The 14080-nt window shown below is 37.0% G+C and overlaps 1 protein-coding gene across 4 annotated transcripts; it reads right to left on the bottom strand.

Annotated features, from left to right (window-relative positions):
- Nucleotides 1-29: 29 nt before the first annotated feature.
- On the bottom strand, nucleotides 30-12696 carry LOC137403520 (uncharacterized). Of its 4 annotated transcripts, none has more exons than XM_068089458.1 (9): nucleotides 12669-12696; nucleotides 11347-11444; nucleotides 7890-8989; nucleotides 5771-5920; nucleotides 5480-5592; nucleotides 4837-5013; nucleotides 2450-2566; nucleotides 2160-2370; nucleotides 30-247 (listed from the first exon to the last, which is right to left on the bottom strand). In XM_068089458.1, the coding sequence occupies exons 4-9, from the start codon at nucleotides 5799-5801 to the stop codon at nucleotides 30-32; spliced, it is 867 nt and encodes a 288-aa protein (XP_067945559.1). In that variant the 5' UTR covers nucleotides 5802-5920; nucleotides 7890-8989; nucleotides 11347-11444; nucleotides 12669-12696. The 4 variants fall into 4 exon arrangements, with proteins under 4 accessions (XP_067945559.1, XP_067945557.1, XP_067945558.1 ...); XM_068089456.1 differs by having other exon boundaries at nucleotides 7939-8989; XM_068089457.1 differs by having other exon boundaries at nucleotides 4837-4992; nucleotides 7939-8989.
- Nucleotides 12697-14080: the final 1384 nt, after the last annotated feature.

Here is a 14080-nt window from a genome sequence, read left to right as displayed (position 1 = left end):
ATATACAGCTGTATATTAATGTCTAACAGTCATATTCTGCGAATAGAAGCTCTGGCAGCGTCTTGCTGCCGCCTGACCATCTCTGCTCCCATGATCATCAGCTGTATGTATGCAGCGCTATAATCTAGTAGCTCCTCCTTGCTCTCCGGAAACCAGCCCTTTTCTCTTTCATCCAGTTGGACTTCTAATGGCGTCTCCCGCGCTGACAGTGTGGCCTCATTTTTTATTGAATAATCTTCCTTCATGTCTATTAAAACAGTCAATCCAAGCTTGTTTACAAAAGATAACTGATATATCAATTTGGCTTTAACGTATTTAACCAACAACTAGTATAATCTGTCAAACTAAACGCAAAACAAATCTTAATTTGATAGCCGAGTGTACTGGAATACTAGAAGAGTAATGGAAGCTCATTTAAATAGTGCAGAATGGCTCCTCGTTCATCTCTAAAACGGTTTACAATCGAGAAAGAATTATTTTGAGCTTGTAAACTCTAAGCTTGTTTGCAAAAGACAGCGGAGATGTCAATTTGGCTATATTGTCGCAAGGATTTGCATTCTGTATTGAATATGAACATTCTTAAAGTGTGTTTTAACTACCGGACTAGAAGATTCCATAACAGAAATGGCCATAGCAGATATATTTGTGCAAATATTAACACTTATTTGTTAAACCCTGATTTTCACGAAGCTCGGTTAACTACCATCAACAAAAAGTGTTTACTCACTAATATTTGATGCCATTTGATGTTTATATGAACAATTGTAATTTGGTAGTGAAGTTAAAGGAAAGAGTTAGATTATATAAATACTAGCTGTGCTATCCGGTGTTGCCTGGGTAATAAAAAAGTCTTTGGACAGAAAATTAATTTGTATTTAACATATGACAAAATTTGCCATTCCAACTTTTAAATTACAAGGCAAAAAACTTCCAAGGCAAAAAAAAACAACTTCGGTAAAGTGTTTTTTCAACATTTTACACCATAAACTGTACTGTATACTATAAATAAAACCGGGTAGATTGTAGATAGATTGTGTTTAATTTTTATAAAAGTTTTTCTTTTTATGATGGTGAGAAAAGAAAACATTTTGTATGTTTTGTTCTTAAAACATCAAAAGCATTAAAGGTTAAGAAACAATACTAAAAAATTTAGAAATTGATAATGAAACAGCAAAAAATGCAGCAATCAGTTACATCAAAAATCATAGGAAAAAGAAAATATAAACAGCAATGGCACGTTTACTTCACATCTTTAAAGGAAAATCCTGCAAAACAACTTAGGATAGCTCGACTGGAGGGGTTATCTCCCTAGCGAATTTTTTCGTAGAGGAGACCTCGTCCCAGATGGTTCCTCCCTTTTTGTAAAGAATCTATGAAGCATAAAATGCTTCTCTGTTTGTCAACGAATGTTTCCATGCTGTTTCCGGAGCTGTTCTAATTCCAATGGGCATGCTCCGGTTTGGTTGAGAACCGAATTTATGCTTGAGCTCCGAGACGAACAAATCTCAAAATCTGGTCGAAAACCGAGTTGGTTGAGAAACGAAGCGTTCACGAACCCAAGTTCCACTGTATATAATCAGTACACAAATCGCCAAATTTTAAGTTCGAGATAAATTATGTCGATATTGTGGGGCCGAATAAATTAGCCCTAACGAAAAAAGACGAATAAGCATCGCGTTGCAAATACTTAGGTCCCAAAACATTTCTGAACAGCATCGTAACTCGTGGACACAAGGCTAAAATAATTGGCACGCGCATGGTGCATCCGTTACATGAAAATGGCATTCTAGCTCAGTGGTAGAGTGGCCGGATAAGAAACTTGTCGCTGCATTCGTCATGAATTCAAATTCATCGGTGTGCGGAATTTTAATATTAAGATTTTTTAAAGACGTATAGCCGGAATGACACAAAGACATACTTTGAGAAATATATATATAGACTAAAATTGACAAGCAGCCATTTTGGTGGCGATTTGTTTACTTGCTTTTAAATTCAACAGGAGTGTCTTTTTATAGTTGATATAAATTTTATTTCGAATGCCAATATTCGTAAAGCTGTCACATGGTCCGGCTTATTGGTGTACGTATTTTTGGTAATGATTCATATCATTTTATGGGTTTAAGTGTGACATTGGGTGAAGCACAAAAAAAGTTTCCTACCAGCTAACTGCGAGTCTCCGTGGTCGTAAGAGCTGGAAGATCCACCTGTGAAGTCATCGTTTTCCATCTGTTTCATGCTCAGCTGCTGAAGGTACTTTTCTATAGGCAGATTGCTTTTGAAGTCACTTTCTGATACATCAGTTATCTCTGAGTAGTTGGATATGTTGTGGGCCAACAGTTCTGGGTCTTTCCTGTATTCATCCTGTGCGAACTGCAACCAGCAGAAGATGAAATAAAAAGTATTTGATGCCCGGTAGAGTGAAGGTTAATAAGTGAGAGAATTCCAGTACCTGATAATATCGTTCGGCCTCCGCAAAATTGCCCATGAGACAAAAACAAATGCCAATATGGTTCAGTGTGCTGATACGCAGCTCTCTAAACCTCACCGCTGCCCCTTCACACGCCCTCTGTAATATATAAACACAACATATATCTCAAGCTGACCATAAACCAGAGACATCCTTGGCTTGGTATTGCTTGACAAGTTGTTTATCAGTCTCTCTAATGGCTGGTTCACACTATATCGCCGTGTGTCGGCATTGTCCTCTCAGCGATTATTCGTCGACTATGTGCATCGTCGAAGCAACGCAGATACTTCAGAAAAGTTTGTAGCTGTCGACCCTTCGCCGAGCATCCACGACATCCTGTACAATTTGTACCACTTCGATGATGGTGATTGGTCGTCACGGATTGGGATTGCTCAATCCGTATTTTCTTTTATGACAGTTGCTGCGGGACTAGTATTTCATCATTTCCATCACCGCATTGTATAATGAGAACGCTATGCTGCGGACACGTACTGATGTAAATGTTGATAGGTTTGTGATTGTGTGAACATTGTTATCACACAGGATCACCGTACTGTGTGATTAAAGAATCGCCGAATACAAATAATCACCCAAGTATTGTGTGATTAACACAGACGTAGTGATATAGTGTGAACTTTATACTAATTACTACCAATAATCCTCATGCACTTGCCTTAACGGTTGACTTGCAACAAAATTCACATTACAGTTATTCGTTATCAAAAGATTCACCATGTTTTACTCTGCTGTGTTCTAGGTGCGAAATATGTGGGAATGGGATTATAAGCTCTTAAAAGCTCAAAAACGAACAGTTAATCGCAGCCACATGAGACCGCCGTAGTTTGGATTCTCTTTCCAAAACGGCTCAAATGTGACGTAGTTGTAACAGGATGGTTTCTGTTTACACTTTCATGCAATCTCATTCGTCAAAATATTTTCACAAATATACTTCACGCATTCAATAAAACCATGTCTATTGTTCTTATGGGTCTGTTTTATCGTCATTGTAATGCTGTCACTTTTAGCAGTGATATCTTATAACTTACCGTAAAAGTTCATTTAATTTTTTAACCTCACCGCGAAGGAGTACATATCATTGTCTGATAATCATGACGAGCCTGTTGGTCACCTGTGATAATCGAAAAGTGCTGCAAAAATTATTTGCGAAGCATTGGGTCACATGATCAGATTACGATTAGACGATTAGACCAAGCCGAAACAAAACTGTAAAGTAGCGAGGCATCTATATTTGACACGGGGTCTTCAGTAAAACCCGAAGTGTTTGTCATAAACTAGTGCTACGATAAGGTTTATATTGAGCTTTTTATTGGCCTCTCAAATCACGTGAGAACATCATGTGACAAGGCAATAACCAAACTGTAATGAATACGTCAGATAAATAAAGAGATTCCAATCTACGGCGGCTTTTCGTTTTTGAGCTTTTAAGAGCTTGTAATCACATTTCCACATATTTTGCACTTACAACACAACAGAGTAAAACATGGTGAATCTTTTGATACCAAATAACTGTAACGTGAATTTTGTTGCAAGTCAACCTTTAACGTGATGAGCCTGTATTAACACACCTAAATAGATATGAACTTCATTGATGCCGTTCCAAGTGAATTAAAGCCAAGAGATAAAGACTAATAAAGTAAAACTATGAATTTTGGAAGAGAAACCTTTTTTGCATCAAGTTGTTCTATAATAAGGATTGACAAGGTGTTGGTGTCTGGTATAAGGTATAGTGAAGTTTCTGGGGAAGTAGAAATGCAATGGATGGTCAGGTAGATTGGAGATGCGATCTGAGTATTTTAGACAGCAAATATGTAATGAGCACTTTTAGCTCAGCAATTTGACACTGATCATAATTGTCCATATTAGGTCGCATAACCTTGCAACATAATTTTTGAAGGCGTTCCAATTTTTCTTCATCGGTCTCCAATACAAAGGGAGACCCGCTTGGAGTAGTATATGACAGAATGGAAATACACAATTCAGGGAGAGAAGTGGAAGAACTTTTGGTTCTATCTGAGCTGAACTAGAGCATGAGTTCTTTTGAGTCTAGTTTTTGAAATGATAAAGTCGACATGGCTTGAAAGCCGTAAACGACTGTCTAAAAAGAAGTCTGCACCAAGCTGATACCGTATGGATATTCTCTCCTAAACCGACACTAGTTAACAAGTGACTAAAAAGTGTCAGTTTAACCTGTTACTTTGTGTCAGGTTAGCCAAGAATTAAACTGACACTAATTAGCAAGTGGCTAACGAGTGTCAGTTTAATTCTTGGCTAGCCTGACACAAAGTAACAGGTTACTCCTACCTACGCAAATGTGTGGATGAGGTTGTATGTGTTAGTATCTAACATACCAGCACACACTTGTATGTTTCAATGGCGGCTTCATACTTTGAATTCCCGGCAGTGATAATCCCTCGCACTAAGAGTACCTCAGGAGGCTTGTTACCAGTTCCCTCTACCTCACTCTCCATGGCTTCTACTGCATGATGTGGCATATTTTCAATAATCTGGAATAATATTACTACAATCTAGTAAGAGAGGAAGGCCATCACCCACTTCTCTCCATTCTTGTAACTTGACATTCACAGCTGTTGTTAAGTTTTGTTGGTGTTAATAATTTTATGCTTTGGTATCTTGATAACCAACAACAAATGAGAGTGAAACTAAAAAGAAATGACCTTTATATGACCTCTAATCATCTCTGCATCCCTCAACAATCTCATCTATCAGTTGGTTCTAACCCTATATATATTACATTCTATGCCAGTAAAGTTGCATACTATGCTACAGAAGTTAGGTATATACTACGTCAGAAAATATACATATCTTCTTAGAGACATTACATGCCATGTCAAAGAATATGCATATAATCCAAGAGACATTACATGCCATGTCAGAGAATATACATACAATCTTAGAGAAATTACATGGCACGTCAGAGAATATACACGCCATCTCACAGAAATTATATACTATGTAACAGAATTCGCATACCATGTCAGAGAAATTTCCCAATAGCTTTTTGACCTTGTCAACAGAGTCTGTATAGTGTTCATATCCCTCTGTGCTGTACCTTCTTGATAAACTAATGGATTTCTGCAGCAAGCCTGTGTTACAAATCTGTCATGAAGTAAAGCTAGCAGGAGACAAATGAAAATATGATCAGCTGCAAACAACCTGAGGTCCTGTGGCTAGCCATAGAGCAATTAAAGATACCTTACCCATTCAATATGACACGCAATGCTAAGATCGGATAACTCCCCGAAATCAAAAAATTAAAAATACCTTGGCAGACAGAGGAGTCCATGCCAGCCATATATTCCTGGATGCATATTGCTGGGTTGGAGCGATATTGGGGTAAGGGAGTTTTGTCATGGCTAGGGACTGACTCATCATCATCCGTGACAATTGTTATGAGCTCCTCACTCTTATCAGCTAAATCAAACAGCCTTTAAAAGTTGACATGTGACAGCTGGCATAAGCAGACAACTCCTCTCACTTTTTGTATGACCAGTTACAATTCAATGTTCTCAGTCTCAACAGCTGAGCATACTGAATGAGAGAACTGTAAGTGCATATATTATGTTTATAATTTAGTATTATTAGATATAATTTAGTTTTTAGCATTTAGTTTTACATAGTTATATATAATGAACCTTTTTAATGCTATGAGTAATTACCTACAGATTTATTAAGAAGTAATTTTCGTTTCATAGGCTGTAAAATGAAATATAATGACATTGTTTGCTTCAACATATTAACATAAGAAACAGATTTCTGACTGCGGCACAGGAGGTTTGACTAGCACAAAAGGTTTGAATGCAACAAAATGTTTAACTGTAGCACCAAAAGCTTTGAATGCAACACAATAAGTTAAACTGTAGCACAATTCCTCAATTTCAAGCGTCCTAAATGAAGCGTGAAAGATTATCAGCAGGTATTCATTTTGGTGATTTTTGTCTAGTGAAATTAATAGCAAACAAAATTGCAGAGAACTCCCTCTTTTGGTTATGACAAAAAGAGCAAAGATAGTCAAAAATGTAGCGAATTCTCAAAATGTTAGTAATGGGCCAATGATGAGTGCTTTTTGCATCACTTGGTTGGGTTTAGAGGTTACAAAATTTTTAGCGTATAGCTTGTATTTTTATCCGTCGTAAATTGCTCATAGCGTCAGTGATTGCAGTGTCTGGCGACAGGAAATCATGTCAGCTGTCAGTCTGGCAAAAAAAGATTTACTCTGCAGTCAAAAGGAACTTAATTCATTCTTCACGTCAAAGAGTCTATAACTAAATGAGTCTGTAGGTCACTCAAGAGTAACATTAAAACAGACACATCAAAGATATGATCGATAGCACATCTAGTAATGACAGGATCCCAACCACTAGAGTCTGTTATCTACCACTATCACTGGAGTCGGGTACCTATCACTGGAGTCAGGTACCTACCACTGCCACTAGAGTTTGGTACCTACCACTATCACTGGTGTCTGGTACCTACCACTATTACTAGAGTCTGGTACCTACCACTACTACTAGAGTCTGGTACCTACCACTATTACTGGTGTCTAGTACTTACCACTATCACTAGAGTCTGTTACCTACCACTATCACTAGAGTCTGGTACCTACCACTATCACTGGTGTCTGGTACCTACCACTATCACTGGAATCTGGTACCTTCCACTATCACTAGTGTCTGGTACCTACCACTATCACTAGAGTCTGGTACCTACCACTATCACTGGAGTCTGGTAGCTATCACTATCATTGGAGTCTGGTACCTACCACTATCACTAGAGTCTGGTACCTACCACTATCAATGGAGTCTGGTACCTACCACTATCACTAGTGTCTGGTACCTACCACTATCACTGGAGTCTGGTATCTACCACTATCACTGGAGTCTGGTACCTACCACTATCACTGTAGTCTAGTACCTACCACTATCACTAGAGTCTGGAACCTACCACTATCACTAGAGTCTGGTACCTACCACTATCACTGTAGTCTGGTACCTACCACTATTATTGGAGTCTGGTACCTACCACTATCACTGGAGTCTGGTACCTACCACTATCACTGGAGTCTGGTCCATACCACTATCACTGGAGTCTGGTACCTACCACTATCACTAGAGTCTGTTACTTACCACTATCACTGAAATCTGGTACCTTCCACTATCACTAGTGTCTGGTACCTACCACTATCACTAGAGTCTGGTACCTACCACTATCACTGTAGTCTGGTACATACCACTATCACTGGAGTCTGGTACCTACCACTATTCCTGGAGTCTGGTACCTACCACTATCACTAGAGTCTGGTACCCACAACTCCCACTGATGTCTGGTACCTACCACTATTGCTAGTGCCTACTTACTACAACTGCTAGCCTCTGCTACTTACTATCACTGGTGTAGGTTACCTCCCACCATCAATGGTGTCTGTTACGTACCTTCATTATCTAGTAGTTGCCCTTGAAGGATTGCTGAAATTGAAGACATCTGAGCAGCACGTAAGGTGTCACAAATGTATTGCAATTATTGAACGCAATGCTCACATTAACGATTATACATTGAAATATTTCAGTTTACAACAATACAAAAACAACTGGGTGTTCAATACAGGGGCAGTTAATAAACTGTTGTATATGTACTATGTTACATAATTCTCCTTTGTACAACTGGCTACTAACCTTGACTTTTAAGAATTCACAGAATCTGTTCTAGAAATGTTCCAATGTGAAAGAGATAACGCTCACATCACCATAGAGGCTTTTTTTAATATTTCTCTACTCCATATTTCGCTGGATCTGAGGCTAGGCTTCTTTACTGTTTTACTCCATATTGATTGACTGAGATTAGAATGTTTAACTGTATTTCAACTCCATGTTTCGATAGAATAGCTCATATTTTGTTGGATCTGAAGCTAGCCTTCTTCCAATTTGCTTTCCATCATGAACTCGCTAACAAAGAACGCGGTAAACCTAAAAATGACTACACTCGGTTCCATTTTTAGGTTCTAATAATGACTCGATTACATCAATAACTATTAATTCTTTCATTGTTTCTGTTCGTATCGAAGTCCATTTTCCGAACTTCAAAGCTTTTCAACTTCAAGAACTTCAAGCTTCCGAACTGCAAAACTTCAAAGCTTTTAGGTTTTTTCGTTTGTTAAAATGTTAAAAGCAACATTACAGAAATAATTAGTTCATGTAACTGTATCAGGCTAATAGTAATTCCATGATCTTGACACTTCGACGTATGTAAAAAACGGTTTACATTGACAATTTGCATAACTCATCTGCCGTTTTTCTGATTTGTGAGAGAAGCATACAACGTGCTTCTGTGTGGCCATCTCCTGCAGCTTCCTTAATAGCTGTGTATGAGTCATTCCTGACAGTAATCAGTAACCTTAGTAGCTCAGGTTGGACTCTCTCTAAGGCTGCCCTCAATGCATGCATCTCCATTTCTTACATAATCCTTCAGCAATCCTTCCATGTTTAACTGTAACATATGTACTGCACTCGATTTGCTGCTGCATAAAGTAAAATATGATAGAGAACTAAGTACAAAATGTGACTCAACTGCTGACTTGGAAAGCTACCAACCATGACAGAGTGGCTGCAGGTGAACCCTGGATATTTACAGAGTATAAAAATGAGGCCAGGGATGTCATACTCTTGCAGAGCTGAGAAACATGTAATATCTGCAGATATAATATAATATCTGATTATGACTGAGGAATGAGACCAGAGCCTCCTGACCTTAAACCATAACTGCCACGAACAACTTTTATGGTATTTACTAGGTAAATCAGACACGCTGATTCCGATTTTGTAATCAAAATATAGATTAGGCCACTAACTTTCATAGTAATGAAGGATTTTTTATAGCGTTTTAATATCAGTCTCGAAAACAACACGATCGGCATAACAAGCTCCGCCCATAAATACGTGACGTAACCTAGCTTTTTAGGAACAGAAGTTACATATCTATGTTTAGACCGATTTAGAATAATAGAGATGGGTGTTTTAAAATCCATTAATATCTAAATTCAGTCTTAAAAATAATATCAGTCTTTTTAGAAAGGTAGATAAGCTATTTAGCATTGCATTTTTAAAAAGCGCGATAACAACGCTAGTTCGTGATAAAACCGCGCTTTTTGAGCTCATTTTTTCTCGGCGTCCAGCCCATTTAAACGTCATGTAACAAGCTACGAGCAATTTTAAATAGTTTATATCCCTTTCATAAAAAACTGAAATTATTTTACAGGCTGGATTTAGATAATAATGGGTTTTAAGACACCCATCTCTATTATTCTAAATCGGACTAAACATTCCGAACTTCCGTTTCTGAAAAAGCTAGGTTTCGTCACATATTTATGGGCGGAGCTTGTAATGCCGATTGTGTTGTTTTCGAAACGGACATTGAAACGCTTTAAAAAAGCCTAAATGACTTTGAAGGTTAGTGGACTAATCTTTATTTTGAGTACAAAATCGGAATCAGCGTGTCTTATTTACCTAGTTAGTACGATAAAAGTTGTTCGTGACAGTTATGGTTTAACTTAACCTCACTACATGACAGACTCTATGAGTCTCCTCAGGGTAGAGAGTGATAGTCTCAGGAGGTCAGTGTTATATTATAATCACACTGACTCAGTATCTCTTCTCATCTACTCTATTATTCCCAGTAAGTACAATATCAGCAGATACTAATACAGTCAAACATGGATAACTCATCCACGGATAGCTCGAACACATGGTTAATTCGAACATTTCCTTTGGTCCGTTCCCACGTAATGATAAATTGCTATAGATAACTCGAACTCAACACTGTTAATTCGAACTGTTTTTTTGCCCAACGGCTTCCGAAACGGTTGTTATCGCTTTAGAAAATCACTTTATTCAAAGCCATAGAGGTAAACTTCATCTTTTCGTAATTCATAAGCGTCGTTATTACCACCATCGGCAAAATATTTTTGTCAACGACTTTTCTAAAAGTTTGGTGAAATTTGATTTATACTGCGATACGATGAATAGCACGGGCTAGCCGGGTCACGCGCGCAAGGATTTTCGCCACGCACATACAAAACAAAAATCGCATGTTGTTTTGTATGTGCGTGGCGAAAATCCTTGAGTGCGTGACCCGGCTAGCCCGCGATGAATAGTTTTCCGACGTTGATTCCGTGTTGAATCAACGTCGGAATGTTGAATGTTTAAAACGTCTTAAAAAATGTTGTAATTACACGTATACGTTGTCTGAGCTACAAAAAACTATTCATCGTTTGACCTAAACACAGAATACGTGTGTACATTCAATAAGTATCTATTAAAAAAGCGTGAGTGATATAGAATGTACCGTAAAACCTCGTAAAACTTCTAATTGAACTGCCTCGGAGTGTTGCTCTTAACGAATGCCAGGTAAAGTAAGGTAATCTGCATAAACTTCAAGAAAAAACGGCAAAATTGATCGTGGGTAAAACCCCAAAAGAAAAAAATGTCTTTTCTTTTGAGCATTTCAACAACGATCAAGTTTTGCCAATGTCAATCTGAAAAACGTCCTGGCAATAACATCACCTCAAACAACAAACCAATCTCAAGTGATAGAAAAATCTCTATACTTTTTCATGAAAACGTTTTAAACTTTACATTAGAAGCATTTAATTTGAAACAAGCCATTTGTGCTTTTGATTTATATTATAGTTTGTATACGTACATGTATCTACTAATAAATAAGTAAATATATGGACTTGTGACAGTGCTCTGATAACTTGAACGCTCTGATAATTCGAACACTTTTGCTCGGTCCCTTGAAGTTCGAGTTATCCATGTTTGACTGTATAATATATAAGTTATACTTACCTGTTGCTATTCTGTTTGTCACCCGCTCTGACTACAACAGGCTTCTTTATAGCTTGTAGCAGGTTATAATAATGTTATCTGTCTCCTGATTGGCTGAGCTGAATAAGAGTTATTCAAACTGATTCATGATGAATTTATCAGATATTGAATAAAAGAACAGGAGGTAGTTGTTATTGCAGTTTCATGATTGGCTGGTTCTACAACCTTGTAATAGGCTGGTTTCACTTATTGCTTATTATTTAAAGTGAAGTTTATCTGCTTGAAATGAATAAAAAGAGGCCAACACAAAGATTATTATCAGCCAGTTTGATAACAAATTTTAACTAAATATTTTAATGGCATATAATGAAATAACCAACATTTTACTACTAATACTAGTAACAGAATAGCCTAAAAAAATAAATAGTCACACTGGCAGCAATGTGAGGAATAGCATTGGCAAATATGCCTTATTGATTAACATGTACAATGTTGTTTATTATATTTTATTAATAATTAATAACAAAATGTTAATGTAATGTAACTTTGAAGATGTGCTCTGTTTTGTATCACATAAAATAGGATTTAGAGACATAATATTTTAATCCATTTCACAAATTGAGACAAAATGTGCTTTGAGTCTATTTCAATAGTTTGGTGTGACGGCTGATTCACACTTGGTCCGCCATATGTTGGTGTTGATCCCACGATACTTTGGTGATTGTCAGTAATAACAATGTTCACACCATCGTCAACCCATTCCTGTTTACATTATCAAGAGCCTACTGCATCACATTCTGATTATTAAAGCAGTTGCTGAAATGATAAATTAGAAGTCCCGCAACAACTGTCATGAAGAAAATAGTTAGGTCAGAAAACATTATGGAAGGTATTGAATAGCTAGAAGATGTTTCTTCTATCGAGTGCAACAATCAGAACCCAATTTGCAAAGCTAGCAAGCAAATATTCAGTTTCAAAAACAAATTACATGTTTAACATGTCTTGATAGAAAGCCAGTTTTGGCTGCAAACTGTAGCAAACATATCAATGAGTGCAATGAGCCTTTATGTAACACTGTTAAAAGTATATAAAATATGCCTTCAAATTTAAAATGCAGTAAAAAATTGAAAACAGCAAATTGCAAAGCAAGACACAGACTATGAATAATCGCAGGTCAATTGCAAGCAATAGACAACAATTAGTAGAAATATTTTTCAGATTCTCAATGCATATTTATTTAAAGATCTTTGACAAGTTGTAGGTAAAAGCACAAAAAGCTAGAATAGTAAATTTTGAATACGTCAATCGAAAATAAATTTTCTGTGCAAGAACTTTCTGATTACCTATGTAACGCCGTGCATCCACCAAATAAATGTATAATATGTTCCTACGGTACAGCTGTAGCAGATTTTACATGTCGCGCCAAACTTTTCGTATAATCTTTGCGATTGCAGAAGCCCCTTCCAACGTAGCGTTGGACTGCGCGAATAATTCGATAATTCTAAAAGGCCTAAGCCTTTTGTAGCGACACAATTTTCACTTTTTCTGCAATTTAAATTTTGGCAACTTTTAATGAAGATTCGAGAGCAAGATTATTGTAACCGAACTAGTTAATCCTAATTTTCTCACTCAATAACATATTTTGTTTACAAGCTGAAATAAGTAAAAGGGTGAATCATCTTATTATTTTCTAAAATATTTCTTTAAATATGGATTTATTAAGACTAGAATGTCATTTTGAAGTTGCTCTGTTCTTTAACCTATTCTCTTTTTTAGTGTTATTATGTACGAATATGATATTTATTCCACGTTGTTATGCAAAGATTTTTTGTGGTTGTACGTTTCGATGGTTCTGCAAATTAGGTGTTAGTTTTATTTTTAACTGTCAAGTGGTTTTTGGCCCTCAGTTCCTTTTTTAAGAAAAAAGGAATTACTAGTTTCACTAATTTAAGAGAGAATACTTCTTTTGAATCGCTGGAGGAGAGACGATCCAGACTGCGTAAAAATATTTTTGGTAGAATCGTTGGAGGCGATATTGATATAAATGTGGGAGTTAAAGTCAGGGAAAGTGGTTCTGATAAAGAGGGAAGGCCTCCTCAGGCCTGCCAACCCAAGAGTGGGGCAATGCGTGAGATTTGGTTTTGGGGCAATTGATGTATTAATGATAGTATATATAAAGTTGTGGAAATTGGGGCAAAAATCTCACGCATTTCTCACGCATTTTCATTTTTTTTTTGGGGTGATTGCGTGAGTCTCACGCTCAATGCGTGAGAGTTGGCAGGTATGGGCCTCCTGCATTGTCTACTCGATTTGGGAAGTATTACTTGCCCCACATTAATACCGATCAGTTAAGATATTCTTTTTGGCCTTGGACAGTGAGGGAAGTTCGTGCCGAGGTTGAATAGCTAGCTTGCTCTTTTAAGCTGAGTTCTGCTATTTTGTTTTTTACCTCCATTGGAGGGTCTTTTGCGGAAAATTTTTATCTGATCTGATTATCTGATCTCAGTAATGACATAAATTATGTCTTTGTGGTAGTTGAAAAAACAATTTCTATGATTGAAAATCAACTTTAAAAAAGCATACTTGTTGGTGAAGAGGTGTATAAGCTGGTTTTAAAACGCTTGTTAGATTTACTGACAATTTGGTCCGATATTTAGTTAAATTAACTCTTTAACATGTTTTATAATTTATAACAATGTGGCTTGAGATAAATGACACAATGCTTGTGCAAGTAGATCATAGCAATGGTAACTAC

The sequence above is a fragment of the Watersipora subatra genome, chromosome 9, assembly GCF_963576615.1.
Source record: "Watersipora subatra chromosome 9, tzWatSuba1.1, whole genome shotgun sequence".
Classification (NCBI taxonomy): Eukaryota; Metazoa; Bryozoa; class Gymnolaemata; order Cheilostomatida; family Watersiporidae; genus Watersipora; species Watersipora subatra.
This window is presented reverse-complemented; position numbering and strand designations above follow the sequence as displayed.

Excerpts from the sequence above, each read along its gene's own strand:
- LOC137403520 (XM_068089456.1), bottom strand. The coding sequence starts at position 7,987 with ATGTCTTCAATTTCAGCAATCCTTCAAGGGCAACTACTAGATAATGAA. Across the intron at positions 5,593-5,770 it reads GGACTCCTCTGTCTGCCAAG|GCTTGCTGCAGAAATCCATT; the intron begins GTATTTTTAATT and ends TTTGTAACACAG. Across the intron at positions 2,371-2,449 it reads AGGCCGAACGATATTATCAG|TTCGCACAGGATGAATACAG; the intron begins GTACTGGAATTC and ends TGCTGGTTGCAG.